Source organism: Aspergillus candidus (genome assembly GCF_002847045.1).
Source record: "Aspergillus candidus strain CBS 102.13 unplaced genomic scaffold BDW47scaffold_11, whole genome shotgun sequence".
Lineage (NCBI taxonomy): Eukaryota > Fungi > Ascomycota > Eurotiomycetes > Eurotiales > Aspergillaceae > Aspergillus > Aspergillus candidus.
In genome coordinates this window covers 81,011-104,154 of record NW_020194016.1, presented here as the reverse complement: position 1 = coordinate 104,154, position 23,144 = coordinate 81,011, and the positions used below count along the sequence as shown (strand labels likewise).

Sequence of the window (23,144 nt, the reverse complement as noted above, 5' to 3'; positions counted from 1 at the left end):
GCCGCTGATAGGAGTGTTTCTTTATCCATGAGATTCAGATCAACCCCCTTATCAAGTAATAACTGGACTACTTGCTCATGCCCACGATTGACTGCTGCTGATAGTAGTGTTTCTTTATCCATTGGATACAGATCAGCCCCATTTTCGTAAAACAACCGGACCACTTTCTCAAGCCCATTCCTTACTGCCAGGAATAATATTTTCTGGCTTATTTCATCATTCATATCCAGCTCAGCACCCTGATCAAATAACCGCAGGAATCTTTTCTCGGATCCTTTGATAGCTGCCCATAACAGCGGCTTGTGGGCCCGAATGATTTTGAGTGTCGGCTCTTGGACAGCCCAATTTTCATGCTCGAGCCGTGCTATCATAGCTTTTAGTGCCTTTTCAGACGGTTGTCCTTGGCTCTGAATGACTCTAAGTGCCGCCTTTTGAACATCCCTATCTGCATGCTCAATCCGTACTGTCACAGCTTTCAACACCTCCTCAGACAAATTTTCTTGACTCTGGAGGGCTTCAATTGCTGCCTCTCGTACAATCCAGTTTTCATCCTCAAACCGTGCTACCACAGCTATCAGTGTCATATCAGGCACTGAGCTTTGGTTTATAAGGGCTTCAACTGCTCTCTGTCGGACAATCCAGCTTTCATCTTCAAACTGTGCTGGTACGGCATTCAGTGTCTCTGTGGACAGTAGTTCTTGTTTCTCAAGAATTTCATTTGGATTAGAAGCAGCTTCGGATTCCACTTTTTCATCGTGCACCGCAGTCGCCAAGGTTCGATTCTCTTTCATGAAGTTCACATATTTGACAGAGTACTGACGACCCTCGGGTGTGTGTCGCACTTCACTTGGCGGTATATTCCAGAACTTTATAGTGCCATCTGCCAAGCTAGACACCTCAATTGAACCATGACGGGAGAATGATACAGACTGGATGGAATAAAAATACCCTCCAATAGTCTGTTGCTCTTCACCTGTTGTTATATCCCAAAGTTTGACATCACCATCTTCTGAGCCAGACAGCAGAGTTTGGTCATCCCGGGAGAAAGTCACAGATTGAATAGGGTAAAAATGGCCCATAAGGGTCTGCTGCCCTGACCCCGTTGAGATTTCCCAAAGTTTTATGGTACCGTCAGTTGAGCCAGATGCCACAATTTGATCATTCCAGGAGAAAGCCACGGATCCAATGGGTCCAGAATGGCCTGTAAAAGCCTGTTGCATCGAACCTGTTGTAATATCCCACATCTTAACGGTGGTGTCCAATGAAGCAGAGACAAGGGACCTGGAATCATGAGAGAAAGCAACTGATTTGACTGAATCATCATGGCCTTCAAGGCTCTGCAGGCACAGTCCGCTGTTAACATCCCAGACCTTGGCAGACTGGTCACCCGAAGCAGAGGCAAGAAGCTTGGAATCATGAGAGAAAACAACCGAGTAGACTAAATCACTATGACCTTCGAGAGTGCGCAGGCACCGGCGGCTTTTGACTTCCCAGAGCTTGATAGTATTATTGGCTAATCCCGATGCCACAATTTTACTATCTGGGGAAAAGGCCAGGGATTGAACAGAATGATATTGGGGCCGGAAAGGTGCATTCTCGGTGCCTGATGTGATATTCCACATTCTGAGGGCACCAGTGGTCGAGCCAGACGCCATGGCTCGACCATCCCCTGAGAGGCACACGGACTGAGTTGCAGACATCTTTTCGAGATAATCTATATCGTCTTCTTGCTGGGCGGACAGTTCGGAACTCCTCTCTAGTGATTTGAACGAGTCTGTGGCAGCCTCAAAATCAAAATGACTGTTGATGGCAAAGTACCCATCGTTATTCTTCCCCGACAATGTTTCATTGCTGTCGAATTGCGAGACTTTGGCTTGTCCCATCTCACGCAGCTCAAGGCCACTCAACCTTTGAAGTACGTGTGCATCATCCACTAATCCAAGAATATGCCCATCAATCGGTCTGGAACCCAAGGGAGTCTCTTTTTCCCATGGAAGAGAACGCAACGAAAATTCATGCATACAGCTCAAAACATGTCTAATGAACTCGGGATCTGATTCTGATCCAGGGGAGTTGCAAAGTGGGCAGTAGGTGACACCGATGGTGAGGACGGTAGAATGCAGCATGATGGCCTTATTTAAATCTTCAGATGCCGCGTTTGCATGATTTGCTTGAAGATGTTTCAAAAAAGCTTCCTCTCCCACGAATACTGCGTTCATAACCTGGCAGAAAGGACACAGATGTCGAGGCTGGTGCTTGTTTTTGACGTGAGTCTCCCAATCATATTTGCTGGTATATGTGGCAAATACAGTCGGGCAGTCTTCAAGAAGACAAGTATAGGGGCTAAGATCCTCTGAGAGGTGTTTCCTGTTCAATCCTGTCAGCACTAAGCACATGTAAGAGGAGATTCGGGAGCATTACTTCCACCGTATTTCTTCAATTGCAACTTCGACAGGTAGTGTTTGACAACAGCAAGGGCACTTAAACATTGTCAAGCCATCTCGAATCTTTGGGGGCTTGGGATATTGTGCCACAGCTGCCAATGTGGCAATAGACGACATGGTCAATTGCGACGATGGCATCCTTTCCCTTTCGGTACTCGGGCTGCTTTCCGGGCCAGGCGCTGAACTTCCGGTAATAGTCGCTTCCGCGGGGCCAGGAGACTTGATTTCTGGGGAATCCTGCTGTTTTTTTGTATCCACTTGTTCATACTCTGTTGCTTCTGTATCATCTTCAAGCTTCCATTTCTCCTTTTTGTCCTGTTCAGCCGCTTCAGGGAGGGTGAATTCTCCAATGTGTTTCTGAGCCTGCAGAAAACGGTTTCTCCGTCGAAGGTTTGTCTGCAAGAGACGTTCTTGAGCACTTGACAAATAGGCTGACTGCAACTCCAGTACACGTTCCTCTGTTGTCAATTTCTTGAGCCTGGTCAGGGATCCTTCATCTCTCTCTCTCGCACCAAGCTGGCAACAGAGCAGTATCTTTAACAGAGTCGCCAATTCCGTATGGTTTTCAGGGTCAAAATTTTGATCGGCTTTTTCAAGTTGTGCCCGTCGGCTTGTACGACGAATAGCCACAGCCAGCAAATTCAAGTTCTCGAGTGCTGAATCCACATTCGTGGTGGCCTCATCAACTCGTTTGGCCCTCTCAGCGCAATCAACACACTGATTGAGAGATTGTTCCAGCATGAGAAGATTCATCTTAACCACCATGAGTGTGCTTGGCTCTGACTGACATTTAGCATCTAAGGATGCTTGGGATGCGGCCAGCGCCCCGACTCCATGTGCCCATAGGCTGAAATCTGCCAGCCGATTTTCTGCCCATTGGTTTCTTAGGAGACTGGCGTTTTTTTGACAGTCGCTGAATGCCGCCATACATCTTATTGTGAGGCTAGCCACGGACTGCGTATCAATATTCATACTTGAGGCTGATTAGCTTTACCAAGGAGTAATAAGCGGGGTATGGTATGAAGGTATGATAAGAGGATGTGCCAGCTATGTGTCCAATAGGTATATGGCACAGCGAGAAGAATTCTGCGACCGGTGTATAAAGGCTCATCCGTGGATCAGAGCCTACGACGGAGGGGGCCCGAATCAGCTGAAATTGACACGGGGGAGCAGCTGAGTCCTGGAAAGAAGGAGGGTTGGCTTTACAGGGTTGGGCCGTAGTGTTCACGGCGAGCGCTTATCTTCATAGGTGTACATGTGTCCTCGACCCCGCAGGCCACAACTCGATATTCACACACTCTCTCTCTCACTAGCCTTGAAACTTAGACTTGCTGTTTCTCTCAATATCGACCTCCTTATGACCTACCCCCAAATGCAGCGAAGCGAATGGATCTTACAGGTGTCTCAGGTCATTTTTGAATACGGCGCAAAATATGGTTCACAAGATGCTTACAATCTGGGGACAAATCTACACCTTATTTCAGGTGCTTTGAAAGATCCATATTTGGCCATTCTTGTTGAAGAAGAGATTCCAAGATGGCCCGATTTTATCAAAGAGCTAGAATTTATTTTCACGGTATGGACACAAGTGATAAATTTCGTGTAGGTCGGGTGGCACACTCTGACAAACCATCCATAATGGCAGGGCAAGCACGGGCCGTCCGATCCACGACTTTCCAAACGGGTGAAACAAAACATCGTGGGCTTTTTGGGACGCCAGGATCATGGCCGGAAAGAAAATCTGATAGCCAAATCCTATCACATTCGGAAACTTTATAACGGTGAAAGCCCTATCCGAATTCCTGCCAGACCCCCAAAGCAGGCCCAGGATGAATATCCAGAGCATATAAGGACTAAATTACTCTCTGGCTTGAAGGGTCAATCGCGCTGCTTTCAACAATGTACCGGAGATAATGGGGGACAGCGCAACCCGAGGCACTGTACCAGATTGCTTCTCCAGCAGGGGATCCAGCAGGGTCGGGATATTGCATCTTTTGACATTATTCTCTCATCTGATCCTATGAAGTTTTGGCGGGATATTGTTCTAAAAATACCATTGTACTTTTCAACCCATACTTTGCTCCAGTGATAGGTGCTGATATGATAATAGAAAGGCGATGCGGGAGGATCCCTCCCTGCCTAACAACCCACATGAACCGCAGGCACCAGGCTCCTGCAAGCTCCTAGAGACAAATAATCTCGCTCGCATCCGCTTCGACTTTGTCGATATGCAATTTGAGCAATCGCGAGGCGGTTTTGCATTGAAGCAGCGAGTGCTCCCAGGTGTTGGGATGTCGCTTTATACAGTTCTTCAACACTACGAACTCGACGTAAAGGTAAAGATATTTCTGGCATATAGTATAGCCTTGACTTTCTGGCAATTTTACGATATGAAAGATCTCCGGCACAAATGGTCCAGCAGGTCTATTTTTTTCATGCCTGAGAATGGTGGCCAGCGAGAGCGACTTCCCAACAAACCATACATATCAATCCAGTTCGAACCGGAGGAGGAGGAAACAAAAGAATACTCAAACGCGGATTCACTTATTCACCAACATCCTCGAATTCTCTCCCTGGCTATACTATTACTAGAGATTGGCCTCGGCAAACCACTTCAGCTACAACCTCGTGACAACCTTGTGGCCCAACTCAACTCTGATTTCGACGTCGCAACTCAAAGCTTCATCGAACTAAGTAGAGGATCGTGGCCCAACTTTTGCAACAAGAATTACTATGACAAAGCTATCGGAATTTGCTTGAACTATGCCCTCTATCGGTCACAACAAGCACCCGACGCTCCAGCCAACACTGCAACTTCTAACTCTTCAAGAATGTCTCAAAGACGCAAAATAATTCGCGACAATGTCGTCTGGCCACTCAGGTGCCTGGCAAAGATTGGGTTTTGGAGTATTGACGAAAAAAACATCTTCCTGTCCAGGAGAGCTGAACCCGAGCCTCTATATACCATACGAAATGATATACAACCGATGCCAACACCTTCTACCATACGAAATCATGAACAACCGATGACCATAACTTCATTCCACACTGGTGACAAGATAGATCCAGAAATGTGGCTCGACTATTTGAAGGTTATCAATAAAACTATCCAGGGGCTCCGCCAGGGGTGTTCTGGTAGCAAAAGAATTCGCGTGGCTGTTTTGGATACTGGATATGACCCGGACGTTCGATTCTTCCAAGACGATACTCGGTCAAATCGCGTAAAGGGTTGGAAAGACTTTGTTTCCGACTCACAGGACCCCGTTGATGTTTATGGTCATGGCACGATGATGACAGAATTGGTGATTGAGACTGCCCCCGTTGCTGAGGTTTTCGTTGCTCGAGTAGCAGAGAACACTGAAAGACTGGAACACAGTGCGTCTCAAATTGCAGAAGTATGCGTTACCTCTTTTGTCTCTCCTTACTATACAGAGACAGGAGCATTATTGTTCCTGTTCGATCCGGTGCTGACGCAAATAGGCTATCCGGTGGGCTGGTCTTGACAAAGAGGTAGACATAGTCACGATGTCATTTGGTTTTCCCGCCAAAAATAAAGGTATTTCAAGTGCAATCTATCAGGTTCTAGCTGCTCGTCAAGGCAATATAATTTTCCTTGCCAGTGCCGGAAACTTTGGGCCACACCAAAACGAAACCTTTCCAGCGACTCATCCAATCGTGATAAGTATGCGTGCAACCACACCACTCGGTGTCTTTCTCGACACCAATCCGATTAAAGGGGAAAATCAGGCGTATGTTTTTGGAACATACAGTGATTATAATATCCCCCAGGAACTTCGCGAACATCCACCCAGGCTGGTCTGCGAGTCCGGGACATCGGTGGCTACTGCTATTGCGGGCGGGATTGCAGCTATAATACTCTCTTTCATCACAGTCCTCCGATCGTCAGCAAATGGAGATTATAACAACGACGTTATTGAGAGGGCGTGGACCGTGGACGGAATTCAGAAGATCTTCTACAGGATGTCAAACGACATGGGTAATAGGAAGCGTTTCCTGAATCCGCTGGATTTTTTTACAGGTCCGTTCACGTTGAAAGATAGATGCAACACTATCTACAATTACCTACAGGAGACATAATCTCTAGTATAAATTCATAATATACTGCTTTCCAAGAAATATGATCTTGGATGTACACTAGCTATACGGCGGTTCAATGAACCAATCTACGAGGGTCATGATAATAGAGAGCACTAAAAGGCAGCATGACATGAGAGTGATCGGCTAACTACATCCAAGATCAATAATCTCCAATCTCAACCTAACGTTATGAGAACATCGTCATCCCCAACAGCATGCTCAACAAAATTAAAGCCTTCCTCTCCAGGGTCATCCCTCAATTCTTGCATATCAATATCAGCAACTTCCATCTCCACCTTCTCGTCATCAACTCCCCCGTTCATAAATGCGGTTCTGTGTGAGAATAGTATTCCCGGTTCAGCACCACCCTTCTTTTTCGGCTTGATAACACTCAACCTGTAGGCGAAAATAACCCTCTGGTCCGTTTCATAGGAGTCCATCTTATCCCTTGCTATCCCCTGGTGTAAATCAACCCCTACCTCCACCGGGAGCCCACCAATAGGTGCAGAACCGCCTACACCCACTCCTCGAGCCGTGCCCCGCCCTGTCATCACCTTCATACTCGTCGTCGTGATCCTCAGCCCCGACACAATATAGATCCGCCGTTTACCCCAGAGACCACTGTCTATGAAACTTTTCACGTCGGGTTGCGCAACGATAGCCGAAAGGGCATCATTCGTGAACTCTCGATTGAACACATGGACTTCGTGGTCGACGGCCCCATACTCCACACTCTTTCTCCATTCTAGATCTAAACTGATGGACGCTGACGCCAGCTGCACGAAATTGGCCCAGAGCTTGCCCCCCACTGAGGTACTTCCGCTGTCAATATGGCCGTGGTTAGGCTCTACCAGGACTTGTGTTGAGGGCAAACAGATCGAGGGCGTTATCGCTGAGATACTGTCTGAATGTAGGAGCACTCGAGTGGGATCCTTCGGGTGAGCGAGCACCGTTCCTAGCTTGAGGTGACCATTTTCCAGGAAAGTAAAATCAGGTGGAAGAAACCAAGTCTTCTTCGGAGACATCATTAAAGCTTTGATAGGGGATTAATATATAAAAAAAGGTGGGGGGGGAATCTGCGTATGAACGAAATGTAGATCCAAGTCTGTTACGGGTCCTCCCTTCTCCCTATTTCTTATTTTTGTTTGGTATGGGCGATCTCACAACATGTGCAGGGCCAGCTCAGCACCAACTGAGGGGTAGGCTGCAGCCGCGCAGTAGATTGCAGTAGATTGGATGACATGCGAAGCCCAAAAATGACATGGGTGTCTTTTGTGACGATCTAGTGGTGCACAATAGGGGAAGGTCCTCTTATCAACCGCTGTTCTCAGTCCTTTACTACCTAGTAACATGCCTTACCCATAGTAGATGTAAGTTGTTTTTGATTGACTCTTTTTTCCTGCTCTCATTTGCTTGCAGTCAACAGTAGATCAGCGAGAAGTTACTTAGCAGCAACAATTCCTCACACGTTAAATCCCATAGGGGACTGCTGATGTCATTCAAGGGCAAAAGATACAAGAAAGCCAATTTACTACATGAGGTTATTTTGTTCTTCCTTACATTATGTCTAGGCCGTAATGGCTTGCCGTACACTGTCTCTACACTGTCGTAAGTCAAAAAAAGCAGTACGTCGCGCTAAACATAGGTCTGCCTACTTACGCAGGCCAATATTGGCACGATAACTTCTATAACCGCGTTTTTAATTCTTTGCAACAACGTAAAACAAAGATGGATAGAAATATCAAAAGAGAGAAAAAAACATACAACAGCCGGGATTCGCATGTGGTCACCCACCATACTACTAACCGGCCGGCGTGTGGCTTAAGTACGGCTGAGCGGACGGGAAGCCCTGTTCTCCACACCCTATGGTCGTATGTACTTAATTCCTCTAAAGGATGGTTTATATAGGGGCAATCACTAGAATCAGGTTACTTGAGCCCCAGGATGATTTTGTAGTCTAGTAGTTTGTCATACCCCTTGGTAACCCCCATACACCGGATGCGATACCCTACGTCAAGCGGCCCTAGAATTACGTCGATCATCAGAAACGCATTGAGGTGGACGCCGTGCAGGGATCTCTCTTTCCCTTGTGTATCTTGCTTGGTTCTCTAGGGTATATATAGAAAGATCGCAGGATGTTCTTAATCAAATAACCCAAGTCACCAACACTAGTACAGCAGAAGCATTAAGGGATCCTAGGGTCTTGACATAGTAGTTCTTTATTTACTGTAATCCAGAGTTTAGGATTATCATGACCCCAGGATGTGGTTAGTTCTAGTCATGTTTGCCTACTGGTGACGGCAGACTTGAAGTATGTATTAGCGCCAGGATGGATCAGATTATAGTGATCAGTTTGCACAGTGTAAAATCAATTTCAAACCGCTCCAGGCATCGGAATACTCTAATTTCGATTTAATTCTACCCCCATAGGTATAATCAGGCTCTTTCTGCCTTGTTCTGCTTCATCAATCCGCCTGCTCATGCATTCTTGCATTTCATGCTGCCCCAGTTGGACTCAGGTCGGAACACGCTGTGGCAGACTGCATCACCTACACCTGATACACCTCCATCGCAAGCAGTCCCATGCCAGACTGTACAATGACCGTCTGATAAAGTATAGGCAGTTGGGTGGACGAACGTGCCTCTATCGCAGCTCGTATGATCCTTGCCGCCATTGGTATAGAACCTACAGCTAACTCCATCCGGAATCCGGTGAGGAAAACTGATGCACCCGGAATCTGCGTCGTTGCTCCCCTCAATGTAGTACTGCATGAGTGGCTATTAGCAAATAAAAAGCCCTGGAAGCTTGAGAAGAAATATAGCCAAAGATGGCTGCACATACATAGCTCATGTCTCCATTGTTGCATGAGTCAGTGTTGTATAATGCCATATTCCAACCCAATGCCGTGGAGTATATAAGAAACGAGGCAGGCAAAACTGAGGAGAATTTCATTTTCTTAGAGTAGTCTCAATTTGTCTTCAAGGGCTGTTTCTGATATGGATATAACTCATCTCCAAGTTCCAAAGAGTCTATTTTATATTCCCTCTCACGGCATCGTTGCTCAGCTATGACCTCTCACCCCGCAAGGTTGGACCTGAGTCTCTACTAAGAATAGATTTCGCCCCAAGCAAATTTGCAATTTGATTGTGAGGTTGCACTTCAGTCTGCGCCGATCAGCCAGGGGCAAAATTTGCGTATGAATTAAGCCTGGTGATATTGCCCAATCCCTGTGCAGGCTCTTATTTTAAGGCGCCCTGTCTATTGTGTACACATCATCCTTGATAAGTATATAACCAATCCCTACGCAGGCTCTTATTTTAAGGCGCCCTGTCTATTGTGTACATATTATCCTTGATAGGTGTATAACCAATCCCTGCACAGGCTCTTATTATAAGGCGCCCTGTTCAGGCTCTTATTATAAGGCGCCCTGTCTATTGTGTATAGACCTTGGAAGGATCTGTTCTGGATCCTGATCCGCCCTATCCATCCACAGAGTAGATCAGGATTAAAGTGGTTTAACCTGACTGCTATACCTTAACCATAACCTGACTGTTAATCACCAGTTAGGTTAAGGTATAGGGACTGAAATAATCGTCAGGTTGTTAGGTGGTAGCCTCAGGCTGCCAGCCTGTCAAAACCAGGGACACAGCTCAGCAAGTATGACTAAAAGCTGAGCGAGTATGTAGCGGCCCTAGAATTACGTCGATCATCAGGAACGCATTGAGGTGGACGCCGTGCAGTCCAAAAGCCACCTCGACGGCCATGTGCTTCAGCGACTGGGCCACAGATCGCCGCCTGTCAGGGCGCGGTTGTCAGGATGGGTCAGGGGGAAGAGATCCATCGTTATAGTGATTATAGTGACGATTACAGGAGTGATATTGTGCTCAAACATGTGGGATGCGCCCGTTGATCGGCTGTCACCTAGGGTAGAAAGCGGCGTCTCATGCAGTGGTTAAGAGAATCAAGTGCGGAGATCTCATAGTCTTTTCATATCACTCAAGATTGTAACTATATATATTCACATCTACAACCTAGGGCTGACCACGATCTTTGACTGCTGGTCATGGTTCTCTACTATTTGCTCGAAACCCTAATTCACCACGTCCTGCAGTTTAATCCGACTACTTACGATCTTCGCTACGCCGTGTAGTTTGCCTAGAATCTATTAGATTATTTGATGTGATATCTTTATGCCTGTCTACTCACCATCCACGTACGCAGCCACCGTCTCTCAAAAGTCCTCGTCGGTGTATGAGAACGAAAACGTCATGCTAATTTCACGTAGCAGCATGATTCCAGAGGGAATAATTAGCTAGGTCCATCAGTTGTCTTCTATGCAAACAATAGTAAAATGAAATCGAATCATGCTGTACACGTATACATTGAATCGCGCTCGCTGGAACCCGTCTACAGCTTGATAAGGCCGGCGCGCGGCGATGTATGGAGTAGATATAAATAGGAGATGCCTACCAAGAAAGGAGCAACTGCTGCCTTCTACATATGGTGATATGTCATTTCTTTCACTTGACTCTGTAAGGTATCTCTCTTTCCCTTGTGTATCTTGCTTGGTTTTCCCACTCCGTTAGACATCCATTATGACAATGCAGAAAAGCCTTTCTGACAGTTCATGTAATATGGTATGAAAAAGGGTACCGCTTGTCTACACACGATATCTAGGCGCTTTTGCGCTCTGTGGGTGCCTTTTATAACACATTTTAATTGCGAAATATGGATACATGGTCATGTCTATAACTTGCTTCTACACAGTCGAACTTGGATAAAATCGTGGGGTAGAACTCAACTAGTACCTATACTAATCTCAATTCTATTACATTTTATGCACCCAGCCTTCTGTCGCCAGCCCTACTCAGAAGACCTTTTCATTAGCTCTGGTATCCATGTTACAGAAAAGCACTCCCTGCGGTAACATCTTGGTGAAATGAATCAGCTTACAATATAGTGGATCTATGTCAAGCCCTCGTATCCCTTATCTGCATCACTCCTGATTACCATTCCATCTGAGGCGGCAGCAGCGTTCCCTATAGCAGGATCAGTCTGAATTTCTATACTACAGCTTTGGAAGCGGGCGTTGTACCTTCAGCGCCAATGGGCAGAGCCTGGGAGGGCAGAGCCTGGGACCCGATGGCCAGAAGAGCGGCGGCAATGAAGATACTTGAGATGTGCATCGTGATGTGGAGGGGACACAGATAGTGCAATGCTAGGTCTTGCTGTACGGTATTTAAGTAGAAAATATAGAGGAATAAGGGAATGATGATTCAACAGGCACGTTGTACTTATAGTCATGGTGGCCAACCCACCGACCGATCTGTCCTGTACATCTTCCAAACTATTGATCAGATACGTCAGATCATGCACGATGTACACGTATACATTCGACTATACGCACTAGAAGAACTCGTCAGGCATATTCCTCCCTTGCTTGACTTTTCAAAGCATCTCGTTCTCCCATGTTTCTTGCTCATTTCTCGAATTCGGTCAAACAGACATCCACCATGAGGGATTTCACACAATACACCCATCTACGGCAATCCTCCGACCTAAACGTCGACCTGGACGACCGCACTTTCAAAGAACAGGACACATTCTTGCCTCGAAGTCGCGACTCCGACGAAACCAGAGAGTTCCACTGCGAAGAAGAAGACACCCCATTCACACATCGCTCCTCGGCAGCTCTGGTCGCTCACGCGGTTCTTCTCGTCTGTAACACGGTCATCCTCGGCCTCTCCGTCCTGCTATGGCTACGGGGGGAGAGCAACTGTCCGTATGGGGTCAATGGACCGGACCTCATTCGCAGCATGTCTTTCTCTACTTCTTCGCTTCCCCACTCAACCCCTAACATGATCATCCACAGGTCCCATGGAAGAAGCAGTGGCCTACACCACCTGCAATCTCACCGTCGACACAAAGTACTTTCCCAATGGGACGATCATCCCCGATCCACAGCACAAGGAGTTTGGTCCGCCTGGTCCGGAAGCGGACGCTGTGTGGTCGGAGATGCTCGAGCGTATGTTCTGCATTTTTCCCTTCTTCCTCCCGTCGCTGCAAACCATCTAGTTACTTATCCTGTCTCCAGACTCAAACATCCGTCTTTCCCGCGATGAACTCAACGAAGACTACCACGACTTACCAGGTCTGGTCGAGTTCAGCGACGGATCCGGTATCTACGGCTCGGTAGCAGTCTACCACTCCATCCACTGTATCAAGCGGGTGCACCATTTGCTGCACTTTGATCATTACCACCCGAACAAGAGTGCTGAGGAGACTCGCGCCTTGATGCACCACGGCGGTCTGTCGAAGCCTCAATATTGCAGTAGAAACTAGGCTAACTCAACTGGCTGACTGAGTAGAGCACTGTCTAAGCTACTTGATGGAGGCGGTCAAGTGTAACGCCGACCTAACTGTCTTTCCCATGCAATGGGGTACCGAGTACGCACTTCTCTTATTTGAAGAATATGGACAACACTCATATCAGAATAGGACGCGAATCCCCCTCGGTATCGACCAAGGCCAGCACCAATGCAAAGACTGGGGCCGCATCGAGGAATGGATGAAAACTCGCAGTGTGGACATCTACACGCCGGGTTTATTGGTGCATCCGAAATTCGGTATGTTTTTATCTTATTGTGGATGGATTGCGCTGATGATGATAGGATGGGCGTATGCGGATGGTGTCGAGCATCTTACTGGTGTTGCGCCGGGTACGACTGTTGCTGGTGGGATGTCGGATGGGCATTAGGTGTTAGCTACTTCGTATATGGATGGATGAGTATGAATAACGTTATGGAGTCGGCAGATGTGGGGAATGAATTGTAATGAAGAATTTCATAGTACGATATCGATTTAATTTTTGGGTCAGGCTAATTTTGGCTGTTATTAGCGGTCTGCATAAGACCGTGGTCAGGACCTTGGTTATTGTTGGAAGCATAGGAGAATGCATGGCAGAATGCATGACAAAGTGGATCAAGGGATCAATCAAAGCACGATGTTATATACACTGCAGGCGCCACGAGTTTAACATCTTGGCATCATGCATCAAGCTTCGAAGTAAGCCACAAAAAAATATCAGCATACGTCGCTATCTTGCCATGTAAGATAAGAAAAAATCAATGATAAGAAGTAAAAAGAAAAAAGCAAAAAGAAATGACCAGACTGGGGCTCGAACCCAGGACCTTGTGCGTGTTAAGCAAACGATATGACCAACTAATCCATCCGGCCGTTGTTGAAGATAACTTTCTGTTTTGACTATATGTGCTGGGCAGACGTTTGAGCGATACGACCATATAACGACCATTGATTGACTGTTGGGTTGAGATCGTGAGGTTGTTGCGTATACCAGGTATACACAACTCATCCTCTTGGGTGACACAGATTATGTTTCTAGGGTATCTCAGTGGCTGTCAAACATATTTCTTATCAAATAAAATTGCATTAAAAGCAAAAATACTCGATTATTGCCCATTATACATCTATATTGTACAATATATATTTGATCACATAACTGTGGTGCTTACCCGCTTAGGTGCAAAGGTCATATTTCAACACCACTAGATATTGTTACAATAAAAAATGGCAGTGACTGATTCTCTCACACGATTATTGCCTAGAAGAAAAGGAATGAAATGCCATGTTAGATTTTTAACTCCATCTTCCACTTTTATTACCATCCCACACTCCTATCAATCCTTTCCTTCGATTATTAGCCCTATTTTATTTCCAAGCAGATCCACCTGACAATCCCAGTAACACGGTAGTCGCAAAGTCAACCATACCTAATCCCTAGTTTAGACATACCAGGTTCAAATTTTGATACGCCAATGCCACTTATAGTCCAAACAAGCCCACCGCGCCGTCAGAAACAGCAGCGTCGACAGCAGCAGCACACACCCCAGCCACACCACCACAATCCGCGACCCGACCTTCTCAAGCACCTCGCCACCGATAGGAATACAGATCAACGTGCTGCAACGGTTAGTCTCCTGTCTAGACCTGAGAATGGGACACATACGCAAAACTAACAAGGCAGTAACACGTCCCAAACCGCATCCCAATCTCCTTCGCGTGCGACACCTGACGGATACAAACAGGCGCCAGACTGATGAACGACCCCGAGAAGAGCCCGTACAGCGCGCTGAAGAGATACAGTGCTGGGAGGTGGTGGCTGAAGGGGTACAGGATGACGAAGATAGTGATCACTGCTGCTGAGATTAAGATAATGAGTACGTTTAGCCGGCCGTAACGGTCGGCGATGCGGCCGGCGAGGAGTCGGCCGATACAGGAGCATCTGTTTTCGTTCTTGATTAGGGCCTGAACAGACGGTGTATGTAACACGACTGACTTACACGTTCAACACAACTAAAGTATATACGCTGGCGCTGGTGCTGAATCCCTGCTTGGCTACGTATGTCGGGTAGAGACCGATCAGGGCAAATACTTCCAGCTCCAGTGCTATCCTGCGTTAGCGATACCCCCCAAATGACAGGTAAGCCAGCTCACTGAAGATCGCCGCACTCAACCACGTAAAGCGCGAGTCCCGAAAACACCGAATATCAATAGCCGCCTTGAGCTGCCCCTTCGGCAGCCGCGACTTGACCAAGAACGAGCCCAACCCGGACAAAACCAAAACCACAAACGCCAAGATGCGCATCCCCCACTTGAATCCCAAACTGGCGAACGCTCCCTTCAGGATAAACGGGAAGATGACACCCCCCAGCCCAGCCCCGGCCATCGCCGTGCCGAGCGCCATGCCGGCGCGCGCCTGGAACCAGTGCGGTACGCACGACATGCCCACCGTGCTGGTCAGGGCGCCGCCTATGCCGGCCATGATGCCGAAACAGAGGATGAAGTGCCAGTAGCGCGTACATTCGGCTGTCAGGAAGAGACTGGCTGCGTAGAAGACAGATCCGGACATTACAAGCTCTCGGGGCCCGTATGTGTCGAACATGGGTCCGACCAACACGCCCAGCCCGAGAGACATGAACACGAAAAGACCTGAGATCCAGCCGACGTTTTGGCTGGAGTAGTCTGAGAGCTGGTGGTTCTCGAGGTAGGACTGCAGCACTCCGACTGAGTTCATCAGTCCGTAGGAGGACATGAGTAGCAGGAATGATCCCATGACGACCAGCCATGACCGGTAGCCGCCGTCGGGGAAGCTCTCGGCGGTGTCAGTGGAGCGCTCGTGGGATGCTGGGGGGTCGGCGACTGAGTGAATTGTGGTGATGGATGTGTGGACCCCACCATCATGGGGGGTATCTCTGAATGGGCTGGTACTTGGTCCGACTCCGACAGAAGACTCGTCAACCTCGAGGGGCGATATGGTGGTTTGGGGGTTCTTCGGGGCCTCCATGGTAAGGATCAACTGGGATTGAGCTGTGTTGTATGGCTGGACTTCATTCAGGCTGGATGCCATTCATATAGGACAGAGGTACCTCGTCAATGCAAGCATGAGCATGAGTCATTGAGATATGGCGGGGTCGTCGGGGATATTCATTGGATCGCGCGTTAGGAGTGTGGATGTGGCTTGAGCCTTATCAAGACAGGAAATTCTTTCCCAATGAGTGGAGGTCTGGATTATGAAATTCGCTCTTCTTATGCAGGGGATTCTTGGAGATAATCCAGATATCTGCAGGTCCGTAGACGTGTTTTCCTTAACCGTGATGAATCCGTCATCCTGTTGGTAGGTATGTGGGACGGATTGCCGTATTCGGTATTTGGATCCTGAGCTTTTATTGAGAAGACATAAAGTCGACCTGGATTGATAAATATACGCCCCGTACTTGATTTATCCTAGATTTTACTCCAGAGGAATTAGGATAAGTTAGAATATCATGGTTGATGTTGACATCAGTACCAAAGACGGTTGCCAAGTATCCTATCGTAGCCCAGTCTCGATCTAAACAGGTAAACAAACACTCTACAAATATTCACTTCCCAGAGAGATATCATGAATCGCTCACTGTTATACTTGTTCAAACCCGATGTCTAGCGGGCAGACCATTCTCCAATTTCCAACATTGAAAAAGAAGAGTGCGATGGCTAGGCTGCATGAGGAATAGCATCTACTAGTCGGGGCAAATTGATCGATCTATCAAGCTCAAATATTGAATCAAGGAATGATCGACTAGTTTGGCATGTTTGTTTACAGATTTATCACATCGTCATTCTCTCTCCCTTCTTCTATTCTCTAAAGTGTAGAATGTCGACGGCCAGTCTCATAATAACCGTCAGCCTCGCTCTGCTGACGGCTGTAGGATATGGACTCTATGTTGGGTATCACCACCGACGGCGCATCTACCGATTGCGCCAACAGGGGATGGTGAGTCTACCACATCAAAGACCGACCAGTTGACTGATACGCGACAGGCCATGCCCGAATGGAGCTGGCTAACGGGCCATCTCCTGGTCTTAAACAAATACCTCAAGACCCTACCCCGCGATGTGAGCGTCAACCTCGCCGTTCGCGATCTAGCCCTAGAGTACGGCGCCACCGAGATCTTCCTCCTCGACATGTGGCCCATCTACCCAGCGGAACTTGTCATCTACGACCCGGATGCCGCGATTCAGATCACCTCCAAGTGGAATCTGCCGAAAACCGAAAAGTTCGCCCACGCGATGACGCCCATCACGGGCGGTCCTAGTCTGATCGCCATGGGCGGCGCAGAGTGGAAACGCTGGCGCGCCTTGTTCAATCCTGGCTTTAGCGCCGCGAGCATGACTGACCTTGTGCCGAGTATCGTGGACTCGGCGCAGGTGTTTAGTGATAAGTTGCGCGATCGAGTTGGGAAGGGGATGTTTCTTCTTGATGATTTGACCACTCGGTTGACGATGGATGTCATCCTGAAAGTGACGCTGTAGCCTCCCCCCCCCCTATCATTCTCCCCGTCCTCAACAATTACGCACCTACTTACTTACCATATAGAGACGCCGACCTCGACTACCAACGGTCCGACAACCCCCTAGCCACAGCACTCAACAAAGTCACCACATGGCACAGTTTCTGGGACCCGCGCATTCTAGCACATCCCCTCCGGCCATTCATCCAGCGCTACTACGGCTCTGTCATGGATCGCTACATCCGCACAGAGCTAGACAAGCGATTCTGCGAAGCGCATGACTCCTCCCCCAAGCGAGGCAAATCCGTCATCTCCCTCGCTCTCGAGGCCTACCGCACCACCAACGACGGGAACCATAACCCCAACCGTCTAGACGAATCGTTCGCCCGCTACGCTACCCACCAGATCCGGCTCTTCCTCTTCGCTGGAAACGACACCACCTCCAGCACGATAGTCTACATATACCACCTGCTCTCGCAGCATCCAACCGTCCTCGCTCGCCTCCGCACCGAACACGACACCATCTTCGGCACCGACCCCAACCCCGCTGGACTGCTCCGCGCCCGCCCCGCCCTCCTCAACGACTGCGTCTACACAACAGCAGTCATCAAAGAAACCCTCCGTCTCTACCCCCCCGCCGCAACCCTCCGCCAAGGCGCCACCAACCACACCCTCACAGACCGGCACGGCACAATCTACCCCACAGACGGCCTAGCAACACTCGTCCTACACCCCGCCTCGCACGCCAACCCCCGCGTCTGGCCCCGTCCGACCGAGTTCCTCCCCGAGCGCTTCCTCATCCCCGAGACGCATCCGCTGCATCCTGTGCCGGGGGCGTATCGGCCTTTTGAGCACGGTCCGAGAGCGTGTATTGGCCAGACTCTCGTGTTTAGGGAGATCCAGGCTGTGTTGGCTTTGACGGTGAGGGCGTTTGATGTTGCGCCCGCTTATGGGGAGTGGGATGCGATGCGGGCTGGTCGGGGGCGTGATGGGGTGAAGACCGTTTGGGGGGATAGGGCGTATCAGACTGACAGGGCGGGGACGCATCCTGCTGATGGGTATCCTTGTCGGGTGGCTCGGGTGTCATAGTGTGGTTACTGATCTGTTAAAGTGATATGATAGTACAACGTACGAATGAACTGCACATCCTCAGTTAACCCTAGGCAACCGGACAATACAACTACCCTCCACAAAATACAAGACACATCCCCATACACCACATACAGAGAAGGATTACTCCGCATCAAAAGGACAAGCCGGCGGCTGCTCATCAACCTGAATCCCCCCCCTCTTCGCCTCCCCACAATCAGGATACGGCAACCTCCACCCGCCCTCACCCTGCGGCACAGCCAACCACAACCTCATCAAATGCCGTCTCCGACAAGGCCGTCCCGCCTCATCCACCGCCCCAGGCGGATAATCCTCATACGCCGTGCGCGCATGGAACACGTGCGAGTTACTCAGGAATTGGATGTCGCCTGGTGCGAGGATCATGTGGAGCGCGTGTGCTTTGCACATTGTTTCCAACACCTCCATCGCGTACTTCTGCTTCACAGACAGCGGTGGAATGCGCGCGTCGGGCCCGCTGTTGAACCTCCCCAACGAGGTGACATTGTTGGGATCGAACCGCGCGTAGACACGGGGTTCTTGCCCGTCGGTCCTGTTTTCCAGGTAGATGACACTGCCGCGGATCCAGGGCTCCTGGCCAGCGGAGACTTCTCCCTTGCGGTCAAAGTACCAGTTTGGGGTGGCGAGGGTTTCGACGACGTCTGGGTGCGTGCGTTGCAGGATGTTGAGAATGTGGTGCGTGGAGACGATGTCGGATTCGCCGCCGGATTGGGATTTCGCGATGCAGAGGAGGCCGACAAGGTCGGCGCCGTCTGTGTGGAAGTATTGTCTTTTTTCATCCTGGTATTAGTGTCTTTCAAAAGGATTGGCGGAGGAGAGGGGAGATATACCGTGCGTTCGTGCGGTAGATACGCACTTTATCTGTCCGTGTCGGATCCTCCCCTAAATCCTTGACACGGCCGAGGACATGGCCGCGTCCGTTCTGGCTTACGAAATACCCCAGGTACGTGCCTAGTCCCATGTACGCGACAGCCGCCTTGTGCAAGTCCCAGTCCTGCACGGGCAGATTGCGGAAGAGAAAGAAGCCTTTCCCGTCGATGAGATCCTTGCGCAAGTCTTCCATCCGACCGGAAAGACCGGGGAGGGGGAATTGGTCCTGCATGGCGTCTTAGTAGGTGGCGTGGCTTACAACGAGAGGGTGAAAACCTTGGTGATACCCGTCAAAGGCGTCCCCGCGTGGATAAACCGATCTGCAGCCGTGCTGATCTCGTCGATGTCGCGTTCATTGAAGGAGTACGTCCATCGCTCAGGACTATCCCTGTAGTCGTCGGCTTGCCAGACGGTTGGACCGGTGATCTCCTTGGGGAAGGCTGCGTAGGGCTTTACGAGGGTGTAGTCTGGGGCGTGCTGCCCTGATGTCTTGAGGCCGTCTGGGAAGGCGGACTTGTTGGCTGTAGCTGCTGCCCCAGTAGGGGGTTCCACGAGTCCGGGCGCCATTGTATTGGTTTGAGTGGCTTATTTGGTATCTATCATGATGAGGCTACGACTAAGTACTACGATACCCCGCATCCTGAGACACCCCGCATTGATGCATATCGGTTGTCGGGGGAGTCCGCCGTGTCGGAGATTCTCCGCGTCTGGTCAGGGTATTTTGACTACATGCAAATGTCCAGTCTTTCATGAAGATGCAATTTCATATGTTTCTGGTTTTGATCAAGGAGATGAGTAGTAGCTATCGATGAATCGCGTCTCCCTCGTCGATGATAACTACCGTGTAGATCTACATGACGTCTCTAGTCCGCCGAGACCACCGATCAAGGGGCGACGAGCGACGCGACGATTGGACACGTTGACTCTAACATTCGCCATGAAAACTTGAATATTTAAGATATTCAGCCACGATTGATATGTCTGATCCGCCTGGGACAAAAGGAAAAAGGTGAAGGGAAAAGGGGAAGAAGGCATCACTTGCATATCCCACCCCGTCATCTGCCGTTGGGTTAGGAGAAGCCGTAGGTGTAAGAGGAGATTCAATCGAATGCGGTCGACCAGCAGGAAAGCCGAACATGTATGGGGGGATGACACCGTTCCCTGTCCATCGTTCATTGTATGTTACTCCAGATTCTCGACCTTCCGTTCCTGATGGGCTTCATCCAACCATAGAGTTGACGATTGAGTTTTTTACAAACTTTGTCGCCAATACCTTGTTTTTCGGTTGACGGATAATTCTTCTCCGACCATCTGAATTCAGTAGAGGAGACGAGACAATGGGATCCGACCGAACCAGGTTCCCCTAATCGGTCTTCATCCGGAGGGGTGAACCACGGAACGTGGTGAGCGAAAAGGCAGTCAGGGTGCTGTCTGATGGTTACAACGCGGATAAGTTGCCTATCAAAACCAGTGGCGGCTGTGTGCCAAGGTGTGCCAATTTGGTGGCGACGGGATGTGGTGGAGAAACGGATTGTCGGTGGGATTACTGGAATGGGAGAAGGATCTGGTCGATCATAGCTGGTTCGGTCCGAGAGTAGATGATTGATCATCGTTTTGGTTGTACTGTTCTATTCAGGTTGCTATCCTAAAAGGAGGTGATTATGGGGTAGATGGATAGAAATGATACGGTACCTTGATCCACTGACGGATTAGGATGATGATGTGTCTGGTGAGGAGTGAGAGAATTCTGGGGATGGAAAGGGGGATCTATGTATAGCTTCATATCCATGTCTCATTCTATATATAATTGATTCATGATATATTAATTGTGTACTAATTATATACTGACTCTATCCTAACTGAATACTCAATTCTACACTATAATATACTCTAATTATATACCATCAGTATTGTACACTATCAATATATTATATCTACAGTACTCCATACTCATACTCCGCATACTCTACAACCATGCTCAAGGGTGAATAGGGATGTAACTCATCACACAGACGAATCTCTTCATTCATTACCTGTCGAATCATACGTTGACCGAATGCAGCACGGTGGTTCCAATCCAATTAAACGATCTATAAATGGCGACGACTCCACTTGATCCAGACAATCCTCGAGTCGGGAAACGCGACGAGGGATCCACCCAGGTCTAGATTTGCCTTCTCTTTATTCTCTTGATTTCGGTTCCTTGTTTTTTTTGTTCTTTTCTGATTTTGTTATATTTCTGGTTATATTTCTTGCTCCTCATCCTCTCCTCCTCTCATCCTTTTTGTTTCTTTCCCATCAATCTTCTTTCTCTCCTTCATACCCTCTTTATACCTGATTCACTCCCTCGTTGGAATCGGGTTTCTATCCAACCCTATCATCACTCCATTCGTTGGAATCACATACTCTCTTTTGTACTTCATACCAACTCCAATCGTTCAATATGCACCTCAAATCCGCCGTCGCCCTCGCCCTCACCTTGGTCTCCGCCGAAGCCGTCCACCAAGGCTTCAACTATGGCGCCGCCAAGGTCGACGGCAGCAGCAAGGTCGAATCCGACTTTGCCGCCGAATTCAAGACCGCCAAGAACCTCGTCGGCACCTCCGGCTTCACCAGTGCCCGCCTCTACACCATGATCCAAGGCGGCACCGCCAACGATCCCATCTCCGCCATCCCCGCCGCCATCGCCGAGGAGACCTCCCTCCTGCTGGGTCTCTGGGCCTCCGGCGGCGGCATGGATAACGAGATCGCCGCGCTCAAGAAGGCCATCGACCAGTACGGCGACGCCTTCACCAAGCTCGTCGTCGGCATCTCCGTCGGCAGCGAGGACCTCTACCGCAACTCCGTCGACGGCGTCAAGGCCCACGCTGGCATCGGCATCAACCCCGACGAACTCGTCTCCTACATCGACCAGGTCCGCTCCACCATCTCCGGCACCTCCCTCAGCGACGCTACCATCGGTCACGTCGACACCTGGACCGCCTGGGTCAACGGCACCAACTCCGCCGTCATCGAAGCCTGCGACTGGCTCGGCTTCGACGGCTACCCTTACTTCCAGAACACCATGCCCAACAGCATCGAGGACGCCAAGGCTCTCTTCGACGAGTCCGTCGCCAAGACCAAGGCCGCCGCCGGGGGCAAGGAGGTCTGGATCACCGAGACTGGCTGGCCCGTCAGCGGCAAGACCGAGAACCTGGCTGTCGCCAACACGGAGAATGCCAAGATCTACTGGGACGAGGTTGGCTGCCCTCTGTTCGGTAATGTCAACACCTGGTGGTATATCCTGGAGGATGCCGGTTCCAGCCCTAGCTTCGGTGTCACCGGTGCCGATCTGAGCACTACTCCTTTGTATGATCTCAGCTGCAAGGGCGGTTCATCTTCGTCTTCTGCCAGCGCTTCTGGCTCTAGTGCCTCTGCGGTCGCTTCTGCCGGTGCTGCCGGTGCCTCTTCCGGTGCCTCGACTGGCTCTGGCTCTGGCTCTGGCTCTGGCTCCAGCTCCGGCTCTGGCTCTGCTGGAGTCGCGGCTGACTCCTCTGGTCAGTCTGCTGGTTCGTCCGAGGGCTCGTCGGGTGCCTCTTCTGGCCAGTTCGCTGGTTCGTCCGCTGGCTCTGCTGGCTCTGGCTCTTCTTCTGGCTCTGAGCAGGCTGCTGGCTCTGCCGACCAGTCCGCTGGCTCGTCCACTGGCTCCGGTTCTTCTTCTGGCTCTGCTGAACAGGCTGCTGGCTCTACTGGCGCTGACTCTACCGGCTCGTC

The 23,144-nt window shown here is 49.5% G+C and overlaps 9 protein-coding genes and 1 non-coding gene across 10 annotated transcripts in view; 4 read left to right on the top strand and 6 right to left on the bottom strand.

The window, feature by feature from the left end:
• BDW47DRAFT_116285 (WD40 repeat domain-containing protein) overlaps positions 1–1,700 on the bottom strand; it is a gene marked incomplete at both ends in the record, with an annotated part of 1,899 nt that extends 199 nt beyond the window's left edge. Inside the window, one exon of the mRNA XM_024814904.1 lies at positions 931–1,700. Coding sequence (XP_024673779.1) covers positions 931–1,700 — 770 coding nt within the window. The remainder of the gene's footprint in view (positions 1–930) is intronic.
• Positions 1,701–2,442: 742 nt separating this feature from the next.
• Positions 2,443–2,965, top strand: BDW47DRAFT_102373 (uncharacterized protein). Its single transcript, XM_024811857.1, has one exon. It carries the CDS (start codon positions 2,560–2,562, stop codon positions 2,803–2,805), a length of 246 nt encoding a protein of 81 aa, XP_024673778.1. The 5' UTR covers positions 2,443–2,559; the 3' UTR covers positions 2,806–2,965.
• Positions 2,966–6,718: 3,753 nt separating this feature from the next.
• BDW47DRAFT_124101 (uncharacterized protein) lies at positions 6,719–7,567 on the bottom strand (the record flags this gene model as incomplete). The annotated part of the gene is made up of 1 exon (XM_024816188.1): positions 6,719–7,567. One exon carries the CDS (start codon positions 7,565–7,567, stop codon positions 6,719–6,721), a length of 849 nt encoding a protein of 282 aa, XP_024673777.1.
• Positions 7,568–8,897: 1,330 nt separating this feature from the next.
• Positions 8,898–9,495, bottom strand: BDW47DRAFT_102371 (uncharacterized protein; the record flags this gene model as incomplete). Its single annotated transcript, XM_024811856.1, has 2 exons — positions 8,898–9,308; positions 9,385–9,495. The coding sequence occupies 2 exons, from the start codon at positions 9,493–9,495 to the stop codon at positions 9,021–9,023; spliced, it is 399 nt and encodes a 132-aa protein (XP_024673776.1). The 3' UTR covers positions 8,898–9,020.
• A 2,561-nt stretch (positions 9,496–12,056) lies between these two features.
• Positions 12,057–13,300, top strand: BDW47DRAFT_124099 (oxidase ustYa family protein; the record flags this gene model as incomplete). The annotated part of the gene is made up of 6 exons (XM_024816187.1): positions 12,057–12,321; positions 12,416–12,568; positions 12,638–12,850; positions 12,912–12,990; positions 13,042–13,169; positions 13,215–13,300. The coding sequence occupies 6 exons, from the start codon at positions 12,057–12,059 to the stop codon at positions 13,298–13,300; spliced, it is 924 nt and encodes a 307-aa protein (XP_024673775.1).
• A 405-nt stretch (positions 13,301–13,705) lies between these two features.
• On the bottom strand, positions 13,706–13,779 carry BDW47DRAFT_t49. Its single transcript has one exon. It is a non-coding gene; the product is annotated as a tRNA-Val (tRNA).
• Positions 13,780–14,360: 581 nt separating this feature from the next.
• On the bottom strand, positions 14,361–15,907 carry BDW47DRAFT_124098 (MCT family MFS transporter; the record flags this gene model as incomplete). The annotated part of the gene is made up of 4 exons (XM_024816186.1): positions 14,361–14,523; positions 14,570–14,845; positions 14,904–15,009; positions 15,058–15,907. The coding sequence occupies 4 exons, from the start codon at positions 15,905–15,907 to the stop codon at positions 14,361–14,363; spliced, it is 1,395 nt and encodes a 464-aa protein (XP_024673774.1).
• Positions 15,908–16,756: 849 nt separating this feature from the next.
• BDW47DRAFT_116283 (cytochrome P450) lies at positions 16,757–18,482 on the top strand (the record flags this gene model as incomplete). Its single annotated transcript, XM_024814903.1, has 3 exons — positions 16,757–16,876; positions 16,924–17,411; positions 17,480–18,482. 3 exons carry the CDS (start codon positions 16,757–16,759, stop codon positions 18,480–18,482), a joined length of 1,611 nt encoding a protein of 536 aa, XP_024673773.1.
• Positions 18,483–18,626: 144 nt separating this feature from the next.
• Positions 18,627–19,958, bottom strand: BDW47DRAFT_116282 (TauD/TfdA family dioxygenase; the record flags this gene model as incomplete). The annotated part of the gene is made up of 3 exons (XM_024814902.1): positions 18,627–19,290; positions 19,352–19,617; positions 19,668–19,958. 3 exons carry the CDS (start codon positions 19,956–19,958, stop codon positions 18,627–18,629), a joined length of 1,221 nt encoding a protein of 406 aa, XP_024673772.1.
• A 1,683-nt stretch (positions 19,959–21,641) lies between these two features.
• Positions 21,642–23,144, top strand: part of bgt2 (GPI-anchored beta-1,3-endoglucanase EglC) — a 2,653-nt gene continuing 1,150 nt past the window's right edge. Inside the window, exon 1 of the mRNA XM_024811855.1 lies at positions 21,642–23,106. Coding sequence (XP_024673771.1) covers positions 21,835–23,106 — 1,272 coding nt within the window. The 5' untranslated portion in view covers positions 21,642–21,834. The remainder of the gene's footprint in view (positions 23,107–23,144) is intronic.